The 27,771-nt window shown below is 29.8% G+C and overlaps 1 protein-coding gene across 2 annotated transcripts; it reads right to left on the reverse strand.

The window, feature by feature from the left end:
* Positions 1-523: 523 nt before the first annotated feature.
* On the reverse strand, positions 524-27,563 carry LOC124543114 (peptide transporter family 1-like). 2 transcript variants are annotated; one of them, XM_047121171.1, is made up of 13 exons: positions 27,398-27,563; positions 10,591-10,669; positions 8,112-8,253; positions 7,487-7,573; positions 7,134-7,408; positions 5,858-5,940; positions 5,504-5,668; positions 4,461-4,586; positions 4,205-4,327; positions 3,789-4,123; positions 1,632-1,851; positions 852-1,088; positions 524-762 (listed from the first exon to the last, which is right to left on the reverse strand). In XM_047121171.1, the coding sequence occupies exons 1-13, from the start codon at positions 27,461-27,463 to the stop codon at positions 604-606; spliced, it is 2,097 nt and encodes a 698-aa protein (XP_046977127.1). In that variant the 5' UTR covers positions 27,464-27,563; the 3' UTR covers positions 524-603. The 2 variants fall into 2 exon arrangements, with proteins under 2 accessions (XP_046977127.1, XP_046977128.1); XM_047121172.1 differs by lacking the exon at positions 27,398-27,563 and adding an exon at positions 23,892-24,065.
* Positions 27,564-27,771: the final 208 nt, after the last annotated feature.

The raw sequence follows: 27,771 nt of genomic DNA on the forward strand, positions 1-27,771 counted from the left end.
ATACCAGAAAGACAATTAATAAATATAATTTTGAATATTTAGATAATACTACAATGTATTATGAGCAACTGATATCATACAAAGCAACTGAATGTACTGATTTAAATGTCTAATGTTATAAATGTATTCGGCAAGTGAACACGCATACCCTATCTAGTCCCATAAATATGAGAAAATGTGAAATTAAAACAGATTAATTACTTTAAGCAATAGTTATAACCCTTCCGTGTTTATAAATGTCATTGACAAGTCCGAGAATCCAATTTGTCTGAATTGAATGTATTTTTAATTAGAGTTCCGTTTATTTGTCGTCGTTTAAATTAGGTCATAAGAGCCGCTCATATCAATCTTACGAGTTTCCAGTAATTTATTTTTCCATTCTTAGTCAGATTGAGCTTCACAATTTGTAATTTATAGGTAGGTAAGTGTAGGTACGTAGTTGATGTTATTAAAATAAAAATAAAAACAAATTAAAACAAATCTTCTAGAATTAAATAATTGAATCTTAATGTAAATTTATCTATTTAAAAACATGGTTTGTTCATTTTATTATATTAATAAGTTACATAATTAAAACAATTTTTATTTAACAATATATTACATCTAGTTTTCTTTGATCGTTTTGTCGGGTAGTCTGATTTCTTCGACGGCTAAGTCTTCAGTACTTGACTTCAATTCCACGTATTTGTATTTGAATGCCATTGTCATAAATATTAACATATCAAGCAACATGAGACCCGCAAATAGGAAAAATTCCTTCCACTGAAAAATAAACAATAGATGTATATGGAAATAATCATTAAAATCAATACATTCAATTTATTAAATTACTAAATGTTTTAGATGTTTACCTGTGCGTTTAAAAAGTTCCCTTCAACGATGAGGACTACAATAAGATTACCGAAGGCAACCGTAAGTAGCCAGACTGACTGTAGCACGGACTTCATACTAGCTGGAGCTTGAGTGAAGGAGAACTGGAGTCCGGTCACGGAGAACATTACCTCGCCCATCGTCATAACCACGTACTGCGGAACTAGCCACAGTATGTGTACGCTATTCGGAGGAGTGATCAATACCGCTTCAGCCATCTGTGAATAATAATTAAATTAAATTACTTTTGTTTTTATTTTCTTATAAGATTCAGATAGGAATATAAACATTGAGCCTTATATTATAGTTATTATGTAATATTAAATATTAAGAGTTCGATATACCTAATCAAGCTGACAAATCTATGAAATTTTATAATTTTAATTGATATGTATTTTAAGAAAAGTATGTTACTCGTCCAAAAACAATGTTTTAGCATATAAGTGGACATTAAAGCTATTTATAAAATATGTATATTTTGTGTATCTAAACCCACACTCGAAGACTAGCTGGAGATATTATTTATATAGTATGTATTATGTATTAACACAGTTTTGGAAATGATCATGATAGTCATTATTCTGTCAGGAGGGCGTTATGATCTATCTTTAAGCGTTTTAGTAGCTACTAATATTGCCTGAATATAAAAGAGAGTTAAGAGAGTTAAAAAAATGATACTTTTTTTGTTAATAACGCAAATTTTATTATGTATTCAATATAATTTTTATTGAATATCTTTTTTCTATAACTTTAATACTCACATAAGACCCATTTCGTGCTTCATATACAATAATCGTGTATACAGCTCCTGCTTTAAATTTGAAGTCTGGCAACACCGAAACTCCATCTACACTAACGTCGTAAGTTCCTTTCTCTATCGATTTTTGTGTTCTGTCTTCACTATTTATAAGTAATGATGTTCTATTCTTCTTATTATTTTGAACGTTAATAGTTACGGGTGAATTAACGTTTGACAAAAATCTGTAAAGAATAATTTGTGTTCCAATTAATCTTGCGGCGATAAATTTCCTGCTTGAGCGATGCATTTCATAAACAAAAAATGTTTACATCGCTTTTCATTATATTTACTAAGCGATAAGATTTTCAATTAAAACTATAATTAATTAAAATGCTGACGGGTTTCTTTTTTTTAATTTTATTAATAGAAATAAGAACTTTCAATATAAAAGTAAAGGTTAAGCAAGGCACTTTAATAGGAAATAGGGAAATAACTGTTTTTGGTGAAAAGTTTTATTATGCGTTCTATGGTGTGCCTTACGCTCAAGCTCCAGTTGGAAAATTAAGATTTGTTGATCCAAAACCAGTTAAGAAATGGACAAAACCATTAGACGCATCGACAGAATATCGCGGAGCATGTGCACAACCTCACATCGTACATACAAAAGGCCAGTACGGATTTGAGAATTGTTTACGTCTGAATATTTACACACCAAATTTACCTAAACATAAAAAGGAACCTTTAAAGGCAGTCATCGTTTGGATCCATGGGTACGCATTCACCTCTAGTTTCAGTCACCTACATGGACCAGATTTCTTAATTGAAAACGACGTATTGGTCATTACTTTAACGCACAGAATTGGTGCATTCGGATTTTTGAAAATTAATGAAACGGATTCTAATGCGAACATGGGGCTTAAAGATATTGTTATAGGACTTAAATGGATCAAGAGAAATGTTGAACAATTCGGTGGCAATAGTAAGAATATAACGGTAATGGGAAGTGGGTCTGCGAGTACATTTCTGTCGTTATTGCTGACAACGAAATACAGGAACTTATTTTCTAAAATGATTTTACAAAGTGGTTCAATATTCTCTCCTTCTTTATACAAAAATAATCAGGTTTTAGAAAGAAGTCGATTAGAAAAAGAAATAAAGAAAGGTGGGTTTAAGAATTTAAAATCTGTTCCAACGAATAATATGATTCAAGCTTATAGAAGAATATATAGCAGTAATGAATTAATAAATTATCAAAGGCCTCTTATTCCCTTTTTGCCTACAAAAGAGAAAGAATCGAATAGAGCATTACTAATTAATAATGCTAATGAACTATACAAAACTATTGAAAATATAGATTTAAAAATCCCAATTCTTATTGGATTTACGAGTCAGGAAAGTATGACAGAATTGATACCATTCATACAAAATCCATATTATTTAAAATCATTTAAATCGTTTTTTAAGTACATGGTTCCATTTTCAACTGGTTGCAAGTACGAATACTCGACAAAAATGTACAGAGAAATTTCTAACGCAATAAAAAATCAATACTTCAGGCGTGGCATTTCAGAAAACTCTATTGAAGACTTTTTAAAATTTTCGTCCGACCTCCACAAATATCCGATATATAAATTTATAAAATCAAGATTAAACTTCGGGAGTAAGATTTACGTTTATAAATTCAACTATGTTGGAAAATTTAATCTCGCCAAGGCAACTGCGTTATCAGGAGCGAACATTAAAATAAAAGGTTCAGCGCAAGGAGATGAGATTTGTTACATCCTAAAGTGTGACCCACAGTGGGAATCATATGTCAAACTGAAGAATGACAGCTTTGATAGAAATAGAGAATTTATAAAACAGATTTCTAAAATGTGGGCAAATTTCGCAAAAACAGGGGATCCAACGCCTTTAAACAGTTTTTCTAATTACACGTGGCTGCCGATGTCGTTGAAAGACGATAATGTTTTTCTCTTTGGAAAAGTGAACAGACTAACAGATTCTAAGCCGGAACAAAAAATGTATAAATTTTGGAATGAACTTTTTGACAAATACTATGCATCAGACAAATGCAAATCATTTAAAGATGAACTGTAAGATTATTCTGTTAGTTTATTCCTATTAATATTGATTATAGTTATGAATTCTTTTTTTTTAAATAATTTATTTCATGCCTTACCTTATACTCACACCATCTATGGCTTTGTTATTGTTATCAGTGAAGTTGTATAGTTCATCAGTTATAAAGAAGGAATTGGCCGTTTTCTCCTTCAAAGAAAATGTTTCACTGTATGATATATTTTCACATTCACTGTAGGGCATTCCTCGGAGAGTGTAGGGAAGTTGAATAATTCCTTCGGCTTCAAAGTCTAATTTTTCATACAATCCTAAAGGTCCAATTGAAGTATTGTACGATGTATTGCCATCAGTCACGTTTAATGCGAATTCACAGTTATATCCGTTGTATACTCTTAGTTGTGCGAAACCCTCTGAGACCGGCGTACCATAAGTAGGCTAGAAAAAATAATAAATTGTGCGTGGAAATTTAGCTGTGCACAATAATTGAACTTCATAAACAAATAAACGTTTACTCACCAGTAGATTGAGCTCGACAACACCAGATATAATGAAAGCACAAGCAGCTAGAACACCTCCCCAAATCATCTTGTGTAATGGTTTTCTCACTAATTTACACCACGTTAAAAAGGGATATATTGCCTAAAAATTAACAAACATGTTTATCTTTTTTCTCAATTTGTATTATTAACAAATAATTATTAAATAATATTATTCAGTGTTGAAGTTTAAATATTACATTAAGTTTAGTTGATCAATGAAAGAGTATACTTACTACTTCGAAAAGCGGGATGAAGATTAAGATCAGCAGAGGATTAAGTACTTGCATTTGATCAGCCTTCAAAGTCCATCCGGCTATATCCTGTTCCATTCTATCAGCTTGGAAAGTCCACCTCGAACCCTAAATTACACAAAAAGTTTTTAAAAATTCTAAAGTCAAAAATATTTTTACTTTCATGACTAACTTTTTTTTTTACACATGTGTCAATAACAATTTGATTGCAATTAGCCGCAAAAATTTTAATTATGATTTAATGTATCGAATCTGACATAATACCTATGTTGTACCTACTTGTACTTCTAATAGAATATGTGTACGTTGACAACTCCAAAAGTTTTTTAAATGCTGCGAGCACTGTCTATTCATTAAGATAACATGATATGTGATATAAAATTATTCTGAATACGAATTAAAACGGTATGATAATGTGTTCACATTTTAAAACTAGATGTGGTATGTATATATATATGGTTGTATGGATAAAGCACCCCGTGGACTGTAAATATTTGAGAGTAATTTTGAGAGTGTCAAATGCAGATTGTTTGTAACATTCGCCGACCTAAACACGTAGTGCCATAAAGATAAAAGGTTCGGTACTATATTACGACTATTTATATTGCACAAATTATAGCTTATAGTTTCATACGCTGCTTCGCTACGCTTCATTAAAATAAAGTTAATTATTCAAACGTATTATCGTACTTAATTTCGGTGAAAGTTAATTAATGTCATAATTCGATAATCAAAACGTTTAATACGGTATGAAACGTTGACATATGTCTCATAAAGCGCTTAATTGTTTTCGATGTTTTTGTAAAATGAATATTCACGTCGAGCGCGGTTAATGGTAACAACAGCAGAAGAATGTTACTGACAGCGCCACTTATTATCTCTGACATTGGGGTAACCAATGAGATTGGAATATGTAAAAGTACATATTGATTTAAACATAACAAAAGACATGATTATTTTAATGCAATTATTATAAACTCGTATCTAATACTTTTGTTTCGTTGTATAAAAATTTTTCAGCTTACTTGTTGATCAAATAGAGCCCAAAATACTGGTAGTGGAATAAACAACACAAGTACTCGGAGAAGTGATTTGATATCTTCGATGAGGCTTGATTCATATTTGTCGTCGGCGTGGTCCAGCCAGTGTTCCCGCTTCTCTTTGCTCTTGTAGGACTTTATCACGGCATGCTAGAGCAACAACGTTATAATGATACACAAATCTGCATGCAAAATTAACAAATAAATATTTACTTATGATATGTTTAGATAAAAAATAAGTAATATAAAGACATGAGTCATTGAATCTAGCACGATTAATTGTATATAAAAGAGGTTTTATATATTTTATATAGAATACAAAATTTTCCAAATTATTACCCCGATGCAGGACGAGACCTTCGCAAACACGTTTCCGGTAGGAGTTTTCATGATGTACAATCTTTTACCGGCCACGAAAAATACTGAAAAATTTTATTAATATGTATAGGTCAAACGTAACATTATTTTATAACATGCATTTTTGATAAAGAATGAATTCAATAAGAAACATGTTTTTGGTTTCGAATAAATCGTCTTCTTCTAATTGTACAGCATAAGATAAGGATAATAAAGCTTTAAATAAGTACCTATTCTATAAGTATTAGGTACACGTGAAAATCTTGGCTAATCCTACTCCAAACTTAAGTTTACTACTTCTAATTAAAATTTCGCCTGTACAATATAAATTTTAATTAGATATATGTAAAATATTAAAATAGACTCATTATAACTGTATACCTTACGATGGTTAATATTTCTTTAGTGATCTTATGAAAACTGCTAATCAGGCACAAACGTTCTAAACGAAACAATAGCCCAAAAATTAAAACAAAGTGTGATCAACGGAGCATACTACAGATACAAACTACATAATATAATATTAGACAAATATAAAACATTTTTTTTGTAATAATATTATGAAATAAATCTATATATTGAATACTCTTGAATGATAATCATATATGAGTTTTATTTGGCATTTTACCAATAAATCATATTTTTGTAGAGGCTGCCAAAGCAAATTTTTCCTTATGGTGTCAATGAAATCGTTGCGATTCAATGTTTATAAACGATAAACAGACGTCTTTCAGAATAAAACTTTGAATTAGGCCTTATATTATATTTAGAGGATTTCTTAGCTGTTTTCTATCGCTTGTCGCAATTTACTCGTCGTAATATACTGTCTCTTTATATATAATCCTACAATTTTATAATTAATGTTATATTAAGTTTATTATGAGATATCAAGAGTTGAGATGGCCCAGTGGTTAGAACGCGTGCATCTTAACCGATGATTGCTGGTTCAAACACAGGCAAGCACTGCTGATTCATGTGCTTAATTTGTCTTTATAATTCATCTCGTACTCGGCGGTGAAAGAAAACAGCGTGAGGAAACCTGCATGTGCCAAAATTTCATAGAAATTCTGCCACATGTGTATTCTACCAACCCGCATTGGAACAGCGTGGTGGAATATGTTCCAAACCTTCTCCAAGGGAGAGGAGGCCTTAAGCCCAGCAGTGGGAATTTATAGGCTGTTGTTGTTGTTGTGTGTGAAGTTTATTATATTACTTATAATGACATGTTTATTATTATTCTTAAAATATATACACTTACTTATAGAAATGATCATGAGAATACCGGGAACACCGAACGCCAACGAATAACAGTCGTTATCACCGAAGCAGTGTACATCTGCTCTTAGTATCGGTGTGAGGAAGGTGGATATCAAACTTCCCGCATTGATAGAGAAGTAGAATAGCGAGAAGAAATATCCCAAGTATCTCTCTTGTTCCGGCAGTTTGAATTGATCTCCGCCGAAGGCCGATACACAAGGCTTGATACCACCCGTGCCAAAGGCTATTAGTAAAAGAGCTACAATTGTGAATTCCCTAAAAGGATTAAATTTTTGTATTATAATTATTCTTTCCCATTTAAAATAGATCGAATTTCAGTGCTGGATAACTCACAATTGCGGCAAATTTACTGGCGGCATCGCTGCAACTGATATAAGGACGCTCCCCGTCGCGTATACCAAAGATAGATATAATATTGTCCTAAAAAAAAATAATACTTGTATTACAGGTGAAGACGCCAGACGTGTTATTTAATTTCTGTAAATGAATTCACAGATAATCGAATTTCGTTATTAAGATATTGGTATATTTAGAATGTCAAACATGAACCTAGTTATTACAAGTTTGTTGGCAATTTAACAGGGCCTTGTACCAACACTGTAACTGGCTATTAACATATTCAAGATAAACGACATTTATACATACACATAAATATTTAAAACTGATAATAGCAAAAATAATGACATACCTAGTTTCTTTCTCAATTCGATATCATCGTAATAAGTTTTCAAGTTAAACTATTAAATATTATATTGAAGATAAACATAAAACCTGCCTAATTATCTCTGACCACTAGAATAGTAGAGGCTGTTTAATAGAGGCTGCTCTTTGCTAGCTTGTTTATACAAGACTGTATTTACCGTGATCATGTTTTGTACAGTTGCTAATCTTGATCTCAATTCGTACATAGCCTCTATAAGTACAAATTGAAATCCTCAAAGCATAGTTAATGTCTTACCTGAATCTTCCCAACCAGCCGTCAGCAATCATGGCACCGATGAGAGGAAAAAAGTACGCAAACATCGTAAATACATGGTATATGACCGTAGCGCTGTCATCTCCATATCCGAGTTTGTCACGCAGGTATAGGGACAAAATTGCTGCAAAAATAATATATTGTTAGTTTATTTGGTAATTTTTTGAAAGAGTACACTTTGACCTCATTTCGAATATTCGTTTTTATTTAACACAGATTAAAAAGATCTAGTCGTCGCAATGAGGTTAAGTGCAAGGACAAAAAAATGATAAAGTAATGCTTTGTATTCTATTTCGAATTTGAGAATACAAATAGATGGCAAGGCAGTTATCAGGTAACATACGAGTATACGAGTAGGTATATTATTACTCCACGTGTAGAACAAACGTATAAACACATTCGTTTGTACCAATTTCACGTGGTATTTTAATAAGCATCAGAGCTATTCTATAAGAATAAACTCGATACTTACCGTAGAACACGAGCACGAAATGTCAGAATATGAATATATAATATTACTTTTAATGATACACGTATCGAAATGAGCTATCGACGTACACATATGGGCTGTCAAAATTTCACGAGTGAGATACGAGTTGATTTTTTCGGAATCACAATGCAGTTACTTTATTTTAAATTTATAATATTAAGATGTAAAATTAAATGGTAGTCAATTAAAAATGCAATAGTCATGTTTTACCATCGTCACTGTAATTTTAATACGTCTTTGTGTGTGTTTTTTATGTATGTGTGTGTGGTTATATTATCTCAACGATTACCGAGTACAGTCGTTCTATGACAAAAAAAATGTTTTTGTGTATGCTTCATATAGTTATCTTAAAAACCCGGAAAGTGTCAATTAGTCACTACTGTAAAATTGCGTTCATAGTTCGTTCAATCGTCTTATAAACCTTGGGTCATAAGTTTTTAAACAGACTAGAATCAATAACTATATTTCATACTTATTTCATCTTAATTATTTAAAAAGAAGATAAGCAACAGGCAATGACCCCCACCATAATGGGATTGATTGGATTCGAATTCGAAATTTGATTAAAGATTCATTAACAAATAATTATAGATTAATATTAGAAGGACGTATTTAGATTAATATTAGAATGAGTTAACGTCATCGTTTCAATTTTCTTTGATTATGGACGAAGTGCATGAGACGTAGTTTATTTAATGAGTGGCATGTGTCTTAGTGAATGATTATGTATTTCATTGTATTCTTAAAGATACTTGTAAATTGTTTAAGTATCACCTTTGTTGTTATACTTACTGTGTGTTCCGATTAAAATGAAAAAAATTTCAAAGCAAAGAATTTTAATTATCTTATTATATTAAATGTTATGTAATATTGTCTATCCCCGACAATGATCGCATTATCTCAAATCTATATTAATATAATAAATGTGAAAGTAAATTTGTCTGTATGTCTGTCTGTTTGTCGCTCTTTCAGGACCAAACCACTGAACAGAATTTGATGAAATTTGTTATGAAACAAATTTGAACACTAAGAAAGAACATAGGCTATTTTTTTTTTGTGTAACACATGACAACCAACAAGCTAAAATGCGATTGAAGACGCGAGGGTCTTCTAGTTAAAAATATGTCTTTGATAATGAATAAATTAACCTAGTATCTTGTAACGATATTTCATTTGCACTTGAACTAATAACGTACGTGACTGACCGACTACGTATGTGTATAAACAGACAGCATGTCTTAAAGAACACTTTTTTGTCTTCTTAATAAAACAATATTTGTTTATTTCTTTAATTTAACGTAATAAGTACCAACCTCTTTCGTTGTTTGTTCACTTAACATTATATAATGTAGATTATGCGTCTGTTTATTTTTAGTATTATATTACTTTTACTGAATGAAAATTTGTTGCTTAGGTTCTCAATAAATTATATATCGTAATAAAAATAATAGTGATATTAATTATATTTTATATCGCGTATTGTTAAGAGCCTGTTCAGTATTATTTTTTAATTTAATACAAATATAGGTATTTATACAGTCTACAATATAGATGGTAGATGAATGGCTTAGCAAACATTGTCAACGCTTTTGTGTAGACGATAACAATTTAATTGTCTACTAACACGTACTACCTTTGTAAGAAAGTTATTTATACCGATAACAACCACGAACAAATCTTATAAGACTTCTTACTTTTAAATTCGCAAAACATTCCCATTAACTTCGATCATATTTATGAACAATTATAACTCTCTGGAACACAGCTTAAATAGGCATAAAATTAATCTTTTCTTATAAATGACAATAAGTTTTGGAAAGTCTAGTTAGTTGGTAGTAGTAGTTCTTTTATCAATTTTAGAATTAGTCTATTTAAAATATGAATAATTTTAGACTTTAAATTTGAATTTATAATAAAAATAATTATTTCTGATGTCGATACTTTTTAAAATTATATTACAAAGTTGCTTACTTCGCATTCCATAGTAAGAAAATCGCTCGCAAAACTCATTTGTAACGATGAACCCCACAGCCTTGGGATAGGGAAGTTTCTGAAAAAAAAAACGTATAAACACACAACGTAACAATTTCCATATATATTTTAAAGCGTTTTTAATTTATGTAATAAATTAAATATTTTAAATAAGAACATTTGTAACCTTATTATATGTTGCATCAATAAAATTCAATAATCTCTTATGACCATGAAACTCTTTAATGAAAAAACTACTTAACGGCTTTGGATGAAATTTTACAGCGATGTGGGTTATACATCAGATTTACGCATAGGCTACATATTATGATGATTTCGTACGTGAGTCCGATTTGCACTGGTCGGTTTTTTTTTAAATTAAGATCAACATTTACTTTTAAAAAGTTTAGATTTCACAAACTCTGTACAATATATGTACATTATACCAATGTTCCATTAAAAGTGTACTCTAGCTGTCAGGGGACTAAATGTCTGGTCAACAAATAAATGTCTTTTATATTTACAATATTGAGGGATAAACCTAGTATCTTGTAACGATATTTTTCATACACTTGAACCAACAATGGGTGTTAATGACCGACTACGTATATGTATACCGACAGTATGTCTTATGCCTTATGATATCAACCCTTCAAGCTCTCAAATAACATATAGTTTTCCATTGCGTTTTACCCACGGCCGCATGTTCGAGTTCTTTAATCAATTCATCCATAGAATTTTAATTATAAATTGACACATATAGGAGAAATTAAGACTGCTCGTATGACATCTGCCATATCTCTGCGATGTCGAAACTCTTAATACGATGCTTCTGATCAATTTAGTCGTATTAAGCAATCCATAAGACCATAATTGATTATCTAAGCAAAGTAATTAAGCCTATTGAAAAAAGTACATACATTAATTTATTTGCCTATTATAGATATATTTTGTATTATGTACTTTAAATTTCGAAGAATTTTATTAAAATGAGTAAATTTGTGTAAAAATATTAAGCCATTCTTAAGGGAAATATGGACAAAATTACAGGTTGTTTTGTTTTATAATCATATGTATTTATTTAATGGTATTATAATCAGTCTCGATCGTTTAGGTTACCTTAGGTTTATTGGCTGTCAGTAACACGGTATTTTAATAAAGTGGGAGCTACAATAAAATATATATCAAGAAAGATATAACTAACCACAAAATCCTTGTTGTCCATTTAGTATGGACAAAAGGACAAAAAGCTAGTTAGCTAAATAAATTACGTGATTTTAATTTGGCAAAATCGCAGGGAACACATATATAAGTTATATGTCACGGAAAGGTTCTTCGTTTTTATAACAGTGCTGTGGCTACAAAAAAACTGGTTGCATTTAAATTGCAAGTTGTTTTACCAGATTTTTGAACAATTTTGTTGATGCAAACAGAACGGATCGTCCGTTCGTTTTAAAAAGCTAAGTTTTATCTGTTCGATGCAAGTGTGTGTCAATGTAAGATATCAATTTATTATCCTCTTATTATATATTACCTATTCTTCTTCAGCTGTAGTAATAGGTTATTACTTATAAAGCACCTGTAAATGTTAAGTTGTATACAATTTTAAAATGCCCCTAACTTTTTATATCGATATTTATAACGCTTATTATTATTAAAACATAAAACGGTTAATAAAAAAAACCTTCACATGTTCACCTAAAATTAAAACTTTAAAATAGGTTTAATAAATAAATAGTATACCTACATTTTCTTTACGACCTAAGCTTAGCGATGTCTATTATAGAAGTATGAAATTTTACAAAAAAAAAATATTCAACTATACCAACCAAATTTTATGTAAGTAACAACATATGTATATTTTCAAATATATGTTCAGACATAAAAATAATAAAAATAGTATTTTACTTCTAACAATACGTAACGCGTCGCATTATGATTTATCGTTGTATTTAGCAAGATGAGTTTATTTTAATCTAACAAGTCAAACAAACAATCAAGGGTATCAATGATTAGTCATTATGACAATGGAGATGAAGTCACCAGTAAAACAATTATTTACATAGCGATTTAAGCTAATTCAGAGATAAAATAATATATTTAAAAACAATAAAATAAATCGTTCAGGTCCCTATTCGGTACTCAACCTATTCGGGCATTTTTATTTGGCGTTCAACCAAATAGCAATCATTTTCGGCCAAATCCCAAATGTTTACATGAGGATGATACAAAAGTAGTATCACCCTCCTATAAAACCCAATTCTCATTGCTTTTTTGAATAGTTTTCAGATAATGAATGAATACAATTAACAATTATTTAAAAAAAAAACTTGATAATTAAAATCGTAATATACGCAACAAAATAAGCTACAATCTTAAAACTTTGATTACTAGGATATAAAAAAAACGAACAAAATAAAACTTACACTACGCACGGACAACGCATCGGTGGAGACTACAAAGACATTTTTAAAATTCACAGGGCTTTGTGTTAGCCCGTCTGGGAAAGTACCATCCACTCATAACATATTCTACCGCCAAGGACCAATACTAAGTATTATGTCCTGATCTAAAGGATGATTGAGCCCGTGTACAAGGCACGTGACACATCAGTTCCCAAGGTTGGTTGTGTTTTGGCTATATAAGGAATGGTTAAAATTACCACACAAATGGTTACGAGAACATAACCACTTAACATCAGGCCCACCATTTATCATTCCGTCTACGTGTGCAATAAAATAAATAAATAAAAAAGAAATGAATGAGCCTTACAGAAGTCACATGTAATGACATATGAAATATTACGTTGGTTTAGCAATAATTACAACCTCTCGGAAAAAGTGTTTGGTGTTATTTGAAAATCGCGTGTTTTGCTAGCTGCTTGTTATAAAATTCAGATTAAAAATTATTCCATTTACATTGTCTTGAGGAAGACTTGCCTACAAATTTCACTCCTAGTTGTCTTTTATCGGTCACATTCTTCCAATATCAATGTTCCAAGCGTCCAAAATAAGTAAATATGTTACATGTTTACTTTTACCGGTAATTAATTTGTTCGCAAGTGTTATTTTAATATAAAACAGTATGTGACAGAAGGATAACGTAGAACCGTAATTTAACGAGTTCCGTAATCGGCTAAGGAACCCTTAAAATTGTGGAGCCGCCGTTAACGACAAAATAATAACGTTCAATTTAAAGTAAGTACTTCAATGATTGAGTTATATATAGGCCAAGCCTCAAATTCCTTAACTAATGCAAGCGACGTCTTTAACCGCTTCGAACTGGATCATAGTATATGTCCCATGTGCCATGTATTCGATATAAGTTATTTTTATCTCACTGTGATTAATCATCTCGATTTAGACCATACCAATTTTGTTCATTGCGAAATAAATTTATCATTACCTACCTACTTGTTTTGTGTCCAATGACAAGTTTATTATAAAAATTAAAAATTATTCTGAAGTTGATGATGACCCACTGACCGACTTCGGTCATGACTGCCCATCTCAAGAGAGAAGAGCATACAAGTAATAGTGTGCAAACACAGATGCACTCTCCTCAAAAAGGGCCTCAAAAAAGTAGGGCCTTGGCATGTGCGACCATTTATATCTAAGCACTAAAATAAGCGTTGCACTTTAGTAAAATGTTAAAAAAATACATAGGTATACGAAATATTATTTAATTATTTTTTTATTTTATTGAAATGTACTATTTCACTAAAATATCATTAAAGTTTATTTGTAAGTGTGAGAAAATTTACTAATAATTTTTTTTATCAACATACAGTGTGGGTATCAGAAGCGATTTAAATTAACGTGTATGGAATAGGATTAAATAAAAAAGTCTGAATCGCAACACAATTCGGTCACAATAGAGATCGATTGAAAGATTTTAATCGATTCACGTGACCGAATTCGGTCTGGATTCTTTGAATCTTCGGTTACGTCACACGTCATTTAATACATCTGCCATTGATTGCCGTGTCTTGGCGTTCCTTAATATTGTATTAAATCTGAACACAGATTAAAAATGTTTGCTTTATTTCCGACTTAAATATCTTGTCACTAAGTTATTGCCTTATTACTATTTATCTATGTTATGTGAGATACATATTTTATGGCAACGGACTACTACAAGAGTAAAGTATCGGTACGGACTCTTTTTGGGCGATGATTATTCTTTGTATATTGCAGCGTTATCTCCGAAAGCGTTAAGTCCGTAAATTCTGTCCACGACTCCACGTCGACTATGGTTGAATAAAATAAGAAGATACAAGCTGAAAATTATATGTATTTTTCTACATATATATAAACAAAAGAAGATCACAAAATGCATCATCATTTGGCATTACATTATGTAATGTCATGCCCCGATATCTAGTAAATAGCATGTTCTACGTGACTTGGAAAAAGACAAAGTAATCCTAAGCATAATATACTTCACGTTCAAATATGTTTATGCAAAAACCTTATCTTCTTATAAAATAGCATGGTATTGCTAAAATATATGTGTTGTAACCATATATTACCAAAAACATTACATAACATCAACAACAACAACTCGAAGGAGGTCCTCATACATAATTCATGTTCAAGTTGATTTGATAATATTTAAATAATCAACGCGGTAAAACATTTAATATATCTTGAACTGAATTAGTACAGCTTAAAGTAATATCACTTATCGCTATTAATTACGCAGAAAATTGAATGCGTATTATATTTATATACAATAAGACATTCTGTTAACTTCAGAAAATCATTAAAGCATTATTATGTATTGTGACGTTTTAAATATCGCTATACATGGTATTTATATGAAACTAAAAAAGGAAAATTAAATACTGAACTCATCGGAAAAAAGCGATAGCTAATGATACGATATCTACTTTTTTATAGTAAGTGTGGCAATACGTTGTTTTTGTATGTTCGACCCAGATACATCGACCATTGCACAACTTATCCTTAAATGGTTCTTTTACCAAAATCTTACAATTTCTAAATAATTGAATGACAGTTTCGTCATATTATCATCTTGAATGTGCAAACTTGGCGCTGATACGTTTGTAAATTAGCATTTTTATTTCTATGTCGAAATATTTACCCTTTTAACATTCGTAATAAAGCTAATGATGCAAAAATTATTCAGCTGTATTATTTTTTCTTTTATTATCTTATTTTTATTGTGTTTTGTTATTTATTAGCGTCAATTTTAATTACGAATATTTTATAAAATCTTATTCGGTAAATAATATGCGGGTAGTTTTTATTACATCTGTTTTGAAGAACAAAAATATTAAACCAAATTTAAATTATATGTACCATTAATTTTTAAATAAAATATGAATCATGTCGACATCTAAGTATTTGAGAAGAAATATATTTACTTAGTTACTTATCAACATTCATACTTCATTAAAATTATGTTTATGTTTTTATTACTCCTAATGCGTAAAATAACGACATTTTTATTAAAATGAACACTTGTTTATTTCAATAAAATAATGTGTAAAGTAGTAAACAGTAATCACTATTTGTATTTACCAGTTTTTTAATAAGATCTAATTTATACAGTAACTAGTTTTAGTTCATATTTGTATATATTTAAGCATTTAATGTTTTTAAATCTTATGTTAATAAATGAGTTATTTATTGTACCACTTGTGATAGCGTCACATGTACATACATACGTTTTGTTACAATGAATCTAAAACAAAAATCTAACTTGTAACCTCGGCAAGTCTGCATGCAGATCTGCTTCGTCTGTTAGAAGGAAAACATTCATGACGTTCCATTCGATCAAGTCGTTTTCACTGTCTCGACCGACTAGGTATGTCAAGGCGAACTGTTTCGTACAAAATGAGATTCTATGAAGGTAATCACAGCAATGAGCGATCACTGTTAGACATACAGCTTGCTATGCATGACAGCCGCGTTGGTGTTGCATTATTTTAATGTTGCTGTATAAAATATTCACTTTAAATTCAACACTTAATTCAATACTAGTAGCATTTTCAAATGTTAAAATATATGTATGTTTATGTATATAAAATTATGGTAAATATTTTAATCTAATTCTCAGATAAAAATCTGTATAGTATGCAGCGACTGTTCAGTGGAAATTTTACGTACATACCAAGAAATAGAATACATAGTTAAAATTTATAAACCAAATTACTACTTACTTCTAGAACAGACTATTAAAATATTTTTTGCGTTTTATGAATGTATGAAATAATATTAAAAATATGCAAAATCATAGCTCTGAACGTTTTTTTTAGTTAATTGTATTCATAATACACATTAAAAAACCTCTTATATAACTCATCAAAATTCCTTGAATTAAAATTTTTAGCCAACTACAAAAACAAAATTATACGTATGATACATTTATTAATTGTACCGATTAGTCAAAAACCTTTGGTGGTTCCATAACGTTTTCTATGACAGACATCTACCGTTTTAGAAACAGAAAGTTGGGATAAATCATGTTTATTAGACTGTGATCAATGTACGCTGGTCATGGACTTTGTTTTATTTTTCAATATCGTGACAGCCGATTTTAATGTGACGGTTTTAGAGATTTGAGCCAAAACATGTTTTTATCGTAAAATCGATTCAGTAGTTTCATAAGTATATTGAAAATGCAGCTTTCATTAACGCACATCTTTCGTTTACTTTACTTTTTTTTACTGTTACTCATATTATTTGACACAATATATTATTCTTTATCGAATGACATATTCATTTAAAACGTTTACTTGTAATTAAAGTAAGTTTTATACCTCATGAGAGTGATAACCGGCACGACTTTTTGTTGATACGAAAAATGTGCTGTGTTTCAATTTTGTATTCGCTTTGCTTTTGCTTTAATATGGCATTCCATCTGTGGCGCACTGTTGAAAAATCGATAGGCTGGTGAGAGCATCCGACAAACGTGATCGTAGGAATTTGAATTCTAATATTAAGATCAAAAACATAACATTTAAATATTAACATTTAGTCGTGTGAAAGTTATTATATATTCTATATTCCTTAAAATCTTAATTAACTTTAGTACCCAAGCAGTATTACTTTAAATCCGAATGGTACATCTTGATATATATCGTATACGCTATCGTTCAAAATTACAAAATATTTTAGTTAAAGAAAGAAGTAAAAAGATCGTGTTCATTATGTATAGATAATTAATTATTAAATTATATTTAAAAAGGAATAAGTAATGTATAATGAATTACTATAAAAGTATTAAAAATAATATTAAATATAAGTACAATATTTTTACTTCATATCTATCTACTTTTATTGATATTTTGAATGTTGAACACTCGAGATAAACATAGCAACTCGATTATTATCACAACATTTCAAGAGCTGTCATTGTACTCTTGGCCTCGAGCCGAAGGATTTTTCGGAAACCTCTTGTAAAAGATTGCCCTCATTTCTATATTTCGTACAGAGTTATTTAATTTTACAATCAATCAATTTAGAGCAATTACGTGTAATTTAATTATAATTACTTTAACAGGGTAACGATCGTTGCGATTCATTAGTGTTTTCTTAGTATCGTACAATAAACAAATAGAATTGTGAAATTATAAATATCTGAAAGTATTTTAATTAAAAAGCATAATTTCTTCAAAAAGGCCCAATTAAGTCATTTGAACAGCAGTCTTAAAAATCTATAATTAAGATAAAAGTAAGTATTATTAATTTAAGATCTCACTGATGTTTAAACACGACACTACAGATCACATTATCAACGCTTTTCTAAAAATTATTTATATACATTTACTATGAAGTATCTCGAAAATTCCTGTATGCTATACTTCAATAACGGACACATATTCACCTTCCATGTTTCTACCCATAATTTCAAGACAAAGTGTACAAAAATATATCTACTGGACAACTAAACACTTATGCCCTTATCAATATACGAGATTTCTACTAGTATAGACTATATCTCTAAAGATCTCTAAAGTATTTAATGTTTAATTATTTTTAAATTAATTGTGATAAGGTACTATATAAATTATTAGACCCCTCCTTTTATAATTTTCCTCGCTTTGCTTAAAGGTTGCCTGGAAAAGATCGCTGTCTTAGCGACAAGGCTGACTATTGTACATTTTCCTTGTTTGTATTTTATATTTAACTTGGGCTACCGGCTTTGTATCAATAGAAAAATATTGTTTATATCATAATGTACAACGAGAATAATTCTCATGATTTTTCAGAAAATTTACACAAAATCTTAATTGATTATACAACTGAGACGTATTCATAAATCAATCCGTCCATGAATAAAAATCGTACAAAAATCCGTTGATAGTCTTTGAATAAGTATATCACGTATCGACGCAACGATAGGGCTATATTCTATATCTATAACACATGCAGGACGCAGGTACTACCTGTGAAATGGTGATGATAAATTAGTTACTAATAAGGAGTATTTGTACGGTTTTCTATGATTATAATAGTCGTTTAGGAGTATTTATTACATAAGTATTGTAATACGTAAATCGTAATAATCAATAACAGTCAGTAAATGTTATTGGGTAAACGCGTCGCCTCTTGAGTGTCGGTAACGAGTCACGCGGAATCCGCGGCGCACGTATCAAATGCTCGAAATGTTTGAACCTGTCCGCACACGATCAATTGGATTATGCTGGCGGATTCGCGTGCTCAGTGCGCCGTCACTAAAGACGCACACTTAGGGCGGACACACTTAATGAATGATGGTCAATTTTAACGACCGCACTGTGAGGAGACTATTGCTATAAGACCGTGAACCTTGTAGAACGCACTGTATTAAATACGGAACGTAATAAAACATACTTATATTGTTTTTATTATTCCTATGGAAATGTTACGTGATTATAATAAAGAATATTAATCCAAAAGACGTTTTCGTTTGTTACCCCTTAAAGGTAAGAGTTTATATAACCAAATTGCTACTACAGATTAGTAATACGAGACTATTTTTATAAAACAAGAAGTAATAATACAAGAATTGACCACATTTAGTGCTCAAAAATCGCAGTCAAATCGTGTTTAAAAGTACCAAGTACAAGTCTTAATCGTATCGGCTAACATTGGCAGGAAATTACCTCACAAATCATGATATTTAATTCTATGTTGCTAAATAATTATTCATTATTCATAATTTAAGAAGTCCAGTATTACCTACAACTTTAATCCAATTAAGAGGTACTATTCGTAGTACATTTATGATATCTTTACACAATCTTGTAAGTACTCGTATTTAGTAGATTTCAATTGCAGAGGTATTTAAAAGATTCTACTATAATATTTTGTAATTAAATTAAAAAAGACAGTAGGTATATAATGTGACAAATATGATCTAATGCTTCTTTATTTGTTTTTTAAATAATTTTACATAAGACTCAAATGCAATATATGTTTTGATAATTAATGGTTTTATTCCGGAAACCTTACCTTAAGTGTCAAGTCAATCGGATGAACGACGTATACCAATAAAAAATGAACAAAAGCAGTTATTCATTTTTATAATTTAAGATCACCATGTCTATAACAATTATCTATAACCACGTCTTAGGATATTACGGAGTTCGCAGTTTGTTATCAACTCCACTACAAAGACGGCGTTTGTACGAACTTATAATCTAAGTTGTGGTATAATATACAGTCATGTAATTAAGCATCGTCTACATTAATGGTAATTAGTGATTACAATAATTTATTTCAGGGCTCTTCATAAGGCATCCTATCGTAATAAATCATTTCTGTCAAGCCTGTATTTTTAAAGAGTTAGATACTCAATTTTTTTCTGATATGGAATGAAGTTTTGTTAACTTTAATGACACATGACAAAGTATTTGACTGCTTGTGATTGTCATTATCTCAGATAAAGACAAAAAGATAAAGATATAAGAGTATTTTGTAATACTTAGGAGTGAAAGATGTAGATATAAGTACGATAATTCTTCTTATCATAGAATCTTTGACAATGTATTTTATTTTGTAGGATTTATGTATTTATACCTTCGTGTCTTTACTGAAATATACGTGTCACTTAAAAAATATTCATTAATAAATAGTATTGCATTATTTTAAATAAATTTTAATAAATAATTTAATATAAACAAATACGAGTAGACGATAACTTGTTTGTTTCCTCAGTTTCAGAAGAGATTTTTATGGTTAAACCTAAGATACATGTAATTATGACGTAAAACGTTGATATGTATGGTACTTTCTCGTCTAGTATATTTTGTATAGCAACTCGGTCGTGATCGATACGTATTTTTTGTTACATTAAACAATCCGATCGATTTGCCTCAACAACCACATCGAACATGACGATCGAGGTTGATCGACTAGGAGGAACACCTTAATACAAAAAACTACAATACAGTAAGATAATATAATTGACGAAAGGTCCAATGGCCGCCTAGTAATTTGTTGCTCGGAGCCAAATGTCGATAGCCTCGTCGATTTTTAATTTGAAGGAAATTTGATTTTGGAAACGTGTCGGTGATTTCCGGCTATGATTCGCACATATTTAAAAAAAAGTAATATTTTGAAAAATGTTCTGTTTTTACTATATGGATAAAATCTATTTAAAAGTAGCCCATTCCGACGTCGTACTTGTTAAATACGTATATATTTTTTAACACAACTTTATATTTTATTTCAAAAGACTGTAACGTGTTTATATTTCAAAAAACCGTTTGTCCTACAACAATGTAGAACTATTAGGTATTTATAAAGTAACATTATTATTTAAACAAAAATTAAGAAAATAATATACCTTTTTTAAACATAGAAAGACTTCCCTGTATTTATGGAAAATACGTATATAGATATGCTTTCTCTGAATTTTCCGTCATTTTGGAGACAAACAAATCTTTCATATGACAAATTTGTGTATGTGTTATTTTACCGTTCGCTTCGAAAGTGCTTGGATTTTCTCTTCGAGTACGTCAGCATTTTAAGCTGTATTTTAAAAAATATTTGTTTGTTTGTATTCTAATTACAGGGCCGAAATATGATATGAAACTACATACATAATGAATATAAAACTTCAATAGTAATCGGATATGTATTTTCAACGTGAATCGGAAAAAAAACAAATAAAGTATTTAATAAATGTATTTGATTTATATTTGTTGGACTTTTAAGTTTTTTTTTGCATAAACAGTGTGTATATTTTTTTTACGAAATTATTATATGAATATATAAACAAATCCAAACTTTTTATAAAAGGAAACTTGATTTTTGATCTTACCGTTACTTGCATCGCGGCGATAAGTGCATCGCATTATTGTGTTTTCAGTCTGTTAATAAATTTCCTTAAATTTAACAGTTTTTATTTTGTTTTCGATAACGAGTAATGTATGGTGATAGATAATTTTACATAATTTGCTCTGAGTGGATGTTACTGAGTGCAATTTTGAATATAAAACAAGTAAATAATAAATAAATATATGTATCTTATAATTTCATCGTTTACCAAGAAATCTTTAGGAGTGACGAATTTTTTGTGTCTGATGATTTTTTTTGTTTCGAGTTGTAGAATATTGAGTTATATCTTATAAAACAAGAACTACCTATAATTCGTTATAAGTTGGTCTTTTTACTTGTCTGTGATTTGCTAAGATTATCTATCATTTACGTCTCTCTGTCTGAAATATGATCAATTGTAAAGAAAAAAATAGATTGTGGTCAGATACGATTCTTACACTGTTATGCATTTATATACTTTACATAGGATGTTGCGCTATGCCAGTGTCAGTATAATTTGTCATTAGACATTTTGTGTTGCTATTTCGCAAAATCGATATTGGTAATTCATTTAAGTACTTATAAATAATCAAACTAGAGAAGATCCATTTCCACGTACCAAGTTGAGGTATTGAGTTTGTTTAGCATTATCTAAGAAATGTACTTTTAATATTTCTGAATGCTGAAGTGACGGTAAGAGAGAGCGCACTGATTGTCACATTCACTTCAAATCTAGACCAAATTACGTTACGTAAGGAATACATAACATTATTTATTTTTTTATAAAGCTTAGCCTTAAAAATATTGTGTCAAATTAAAGAAGAACACTACACACTACTCGCATAACTTTATTATCTATTTATTTATTAATAAGAAAAATTTATTTTATTAAGTACATTAAATATAAAATACATATTAAAGGGTGGTACAGAAAAATAAACGTTACGATGTCGTTGTTGACTAAAATCTAGTAATATTAATATTGTATTTTTTTCTGCTTAGTAGTATATTATATTTATATATTAATATAATAATTATTACATAACTTAACTTCAGAAATCGGGAATAAATTACGAGAGCTATTAGGCTTTAATAAAAATCTTAATCCAGGTATTCCTTATAAATTGTTTTTACTTATCATATTTATATGTTGGATTCCAAATGGTATTTTATGAATATATACGTATTACAAATATAGGTAAATTTATATTCATTAATTCGTATTATTAAATACGTGTGCCAGTATTCGATTACTTATTAATAATATGTTAAATGTTAATGTCAATTGAAGCTTACGTATTTCGCATAATGCTTAAACTTTTCGCAAAGCAATGAATTCTGAAGTGATTGACCTAGAAAAATTTTCATGCACCAATAAAATCAAAAAAATAAGTAGCACGTACCATAGACAAATTAATAGCTATCAATTATGTTTTATAACAATTGTATGACAAATAATTAGTTTTTTCACGAACTTATTTTTAAAAAACACTTGATATTTATGTTTATTCGTACCTAAGAGATAAATGACATACGCAATATTAAATTCGTACAAGGACGTAATTAAATACTTTCGCCTGAGCTTGGTTTATCAAATTTCGTTAAGTAAATGTTTAAGTTGTTTGACATTTCAACGTGAGTTATAATAAAAAATATCGTTATTATTTTACAAAATCAATTGTACCTGACATATATTTCTTTTTAATAAGATATGGTGATATATTTTCATCAAATAATAGTTACAAGTGCCAGTGCAAATAAATTAAAGTATGTAGTATTTGAAAATTTTGGCTATCATCTTAATAGTTTAATTTTTGTTTCAATTTAACTTTTTCGAACAGCAGTAATTAACGAAAATAAAGTCAAGTTAAGAACTTAATTTAATAAATCAACGAATTTTCATAATTGTGTTTGCGATGCATAAAAATAATAAGTATACAAACATTCGAAAATGCATTAATGTTCTATTACAACCGTAACATTACAATGGAGTATACAAAACGAAAGTTAATAAAATTATATACCAACCCCGGATGTTTTCTCAGCCATTATTTCTTATAATAAATTTCATAGGAATAAAAAACCTTTCACCGTTTAATTTTAATGTCGGTTTGTCAGGCGCGAAATATTATTTAACGTAACGTCTGCGACTGCGCAGACGAGCGCGCGAATAGTAGTCGCGAACACAACTAACTGACAGGTTACCATAATCATTATCGCGTGTCAATCGCACTCCGCATTGAAGTTGGTCATTTGAAAAAGATGGCTTACGTATTATGATTCATGATTTTCTTTAATAGCGTCGGAAGATATACTCATATTTTGACCAAGGATTTTACAATCGAGCAATCCAGCGCTGTTCTTATTACATCATAATGTTGGGGTTTCCCCAATTGGATGTTTTGACGCAATTACATCCGAGTAAAAAATAATCTTCATTTTTTACTTAAATGTGAATCAATAATTATCCTATAAGTCTCAAATTTAAAAGGGCTGGCAATCCTATATTAACGTAAACAGTTAAGGCACAGATGTAACGCCATCACGTACCTTTCTAAGAGTGAAAACAATCGTAATATAATGATGCAGATGGTGATGATTTTATAACTAATTGATCAATCGTTAATTACGCACTCGTAAGCAGGCCTTTACATGATCAACTTCTTTTCATAACATATCTAAAATATGATGTAATTATATATAATCTAGTGTAATATATTTATGTATTTATTTTCGCTTTATTAAGTACCGACATATTATTTAAAAGATATTTTAATCATATTATCAGTTTTTTTTTTAATTTTAAATTGCACATAATCGTTTCATCGTAACGCATAAGATGTAAAGACCTTTTTTTTTTATAAAATATGTTTAAAACGTTGTACGAAAATAAATACAGCATTAAACACAGTGTATTAAGAACAATGCCGAAAACTATTACAACTTTGCCACGCCCGAAAATTCGATTTTACAAGCGTAATATTTTATTTATAATGAAAAGTGACAACTAACATAACTTGTTTAGATATCACTTTTCACCCAACTGATCATGCCTGTTTTTATTACTTGTAAATTTGACATAAGAACAATAATTATATTATAGTTGGTTATATTTTGAAAAGGAAATAGTCGGCGACATCATATGGTATTACGAAATATTTACAAATCACGTAATGCGTTTTCCAAATTAATTCAATTAATTTTCGACCGTTTACATGTATCTAACTTATAATCTACATCCATCTCAGCTTGTTTTTGAACTTATAATGAAGTTATGTGGTATTAATGGTCACTTTTTCTGTTTAAATATATGGTACACGCGGTAAACAGAATATTTAAAACGTTACAGAAGACAGTTTACATTGTAGATTTTAACGAAGACAACATGTCTAAGCAATGCAGGTGACAATATGCACTTCATCGTCATTAAGAAAATCGATTCAATCAGTAATAAAAAAATCATTAAAACCTGATATCTATTTCGAGCGACTTGATTCTTAATTGGCGGCTTAGTGAATTTATGATGTAAAAAATCACGGTCATATTATTTCATAACGCGTCAAAAGATGAATAACTACAATAGTCCGGTCATTTTATACAAAAATCAGATTAAAACTAAAAAACAGATTTTTGGATATGTCTTAGGAAAAGCTTAGAAAAGCTTTACTTGAAATTGTCAACCTCGTTTTCCTGTGTTTGCCGCCATCTTTGAAGAGGGGTTGATTTTCGTTTTTGCAATAACTAGGCTGAGCGTTGTTATAGAATTATGATAAGAAACTTTTTTGTTGCTTAATTCACGCTCTACAATTTAGATTTTATACATTTATAACCTGTCGTTGATGGTTTAGTTATCAATGTTTATCTTCTATATTTTACCTGATTTATACACATAAACCTTCCACTTTGATTACTGTATCTATTGAAAAAAAAACGTATTTAAATTGATGAAATATATTTATAAATCAGCGTTCAGACTTCGTTTTTGAATTAAAAATAAATTATAAGCGTTTTTATTTCGTTCCTAAACAAAAAGGTTTACATACATAGAAGTTGATAGTTTATATGTGTGCGTGCAAGAGACTGCCTCTTCATTATATGTATACGGAACCGATTCCTCTGTTATATAATAGATTGTAATTTATTAGACGACAAAAATAATGTTAAAAAAACTGTAACATTCGTTTGTTTTAAATAATATAAATATTTATTAAGGCATTTAAATATTCGTTTCGTGTTTACTTACTAGCTTTTTTGTAGGTCACAAATGAAAAATATGAATATTTTAAATATTGTTTTGAAGAGTCATTTTAGTATAAAATATAGGTCAAATTTTGCCAGTTACCCACGCATTATGCAACGAACTTTTTTTTCATTGTACATAATTTGGAAATGATTATCTACATCTTTTAAGTTTTAATTTGAATGTTACAATTTGAGTAAAAACTATTTTGGTGTAAGTTTCTCAAGGTGAGGCACATAATAAGAATAAGTTTTTCCAATCAAGATTTTTTATCACGCTAACAAACTTTTAAACTACATTAAAATAGTTTTGGCTATGTGGATTATGCTCGATCTATCTAATAAATAATACATAAAAAAAGTAAAGACAGGAGCAGAAAGGAAGCGACTTCGTTATAAACCATTTAAATGTATTCATATATAGATAGGTATTCTTAACGTCACGAGATTGTTTAGTTTTGGATTATTGTGATTAAACTATTGAAATAGTATGATACAGTAATTTAATGTAAACAATTTGACAATGTTGATTGATATGATTACGATTAGATGTTCAACGTGTTAGTAACTAGTTGACCTAATAGCGTACCTATATGTGAATGAAAGTGTTTTCATTTGGAGGTTTAAATAGCACACAAACTGCTAATCAAATACCCAAAGAACTTTCACACCATACAATACAGTTTCCGGATGAAAATACGCTCTTTACTGTTTGCGTAGTTCTAGCGAGTTGCTATCTTTACTCGCGGCCCTGACCATGATTCTCGAGGACTTTCATTCTATTTTAAAGAGAAAATTAAAATCGTCTCGGCAGTTCTGAGATACACGAATAAACATACAGACAGATGAACCAGAGTACAGCTGTAGTCGAGTTATCTACCAAGAAAATGTGACTAGCCAGTTTTTTAAATGAAATGTTACTGAAACTTAACGTTTAGGATATTTCACTGAATTTAAATAAAAAAATAATAATTCAAAGTAAAAAAAAGTTTGTATTAAAAGTAAAAATGGTAAACCTGCTAGTATATAAAACTTATCGTTAAGTATAAAAATATTTCATTACTATCGTAAAAAACTATACTCTTGTATATTTTACGCTTATTTTATGAAAAAAATGGCGCTCAAGTGTTTGAGGTTATTATGACGTACTCATGCTTTAAATGCAAAACGTGTCAGATTGAGTATTATATCAATATGTATAACAGTTTCCATAAAATTCCTTCGTAAGAAAATTATAATTTCATCATGAACACGTGTTAACAAAATGCAAATGTATAAAAACCATAGGTACATACATTTTTTCTCTTTCCATGTTTCAGCAGACTGCACTCAGGTGATTGAAGGATATCATCACACTCCATATTAACTGTTAATGAAAACCACTTTTAAAATCAGGACATAGTAAGTGTTGCAATGAGTTAGCGTAAGGTTAGATAAAGACGTAATTTTAACGATAACTCTATTAGTATATCGCCTCTCGTGTACATAGCCTGGAACGTAATAATTCTTTCAAGCAAAATAGCACGTAGGTATGTCTATTCAGAGCTGCAACTAATAATAAATTATAAGTACCTAGTGCGTTGTTCACTTAAAGTCATTCAGTTTTCATTGCCATGCGAAGTTCGAATTGCGTCGTTAATCAATAAACTTAACCTGCAGCGATTTTATT

Source organism: Vanessa cardui, chromosome Z (assembly GCF_905220365.1).
Source record: "Vanessa cardui chromosome Z, ilVanCard2.1, whole genome shotgun sequence".
Lineage (NCBI taxonomy): Eukaryota > Metazoa > Arthropoda > Insecta > Lepidoptera > Nymphalidae > Vanessa > Vanessa cardui.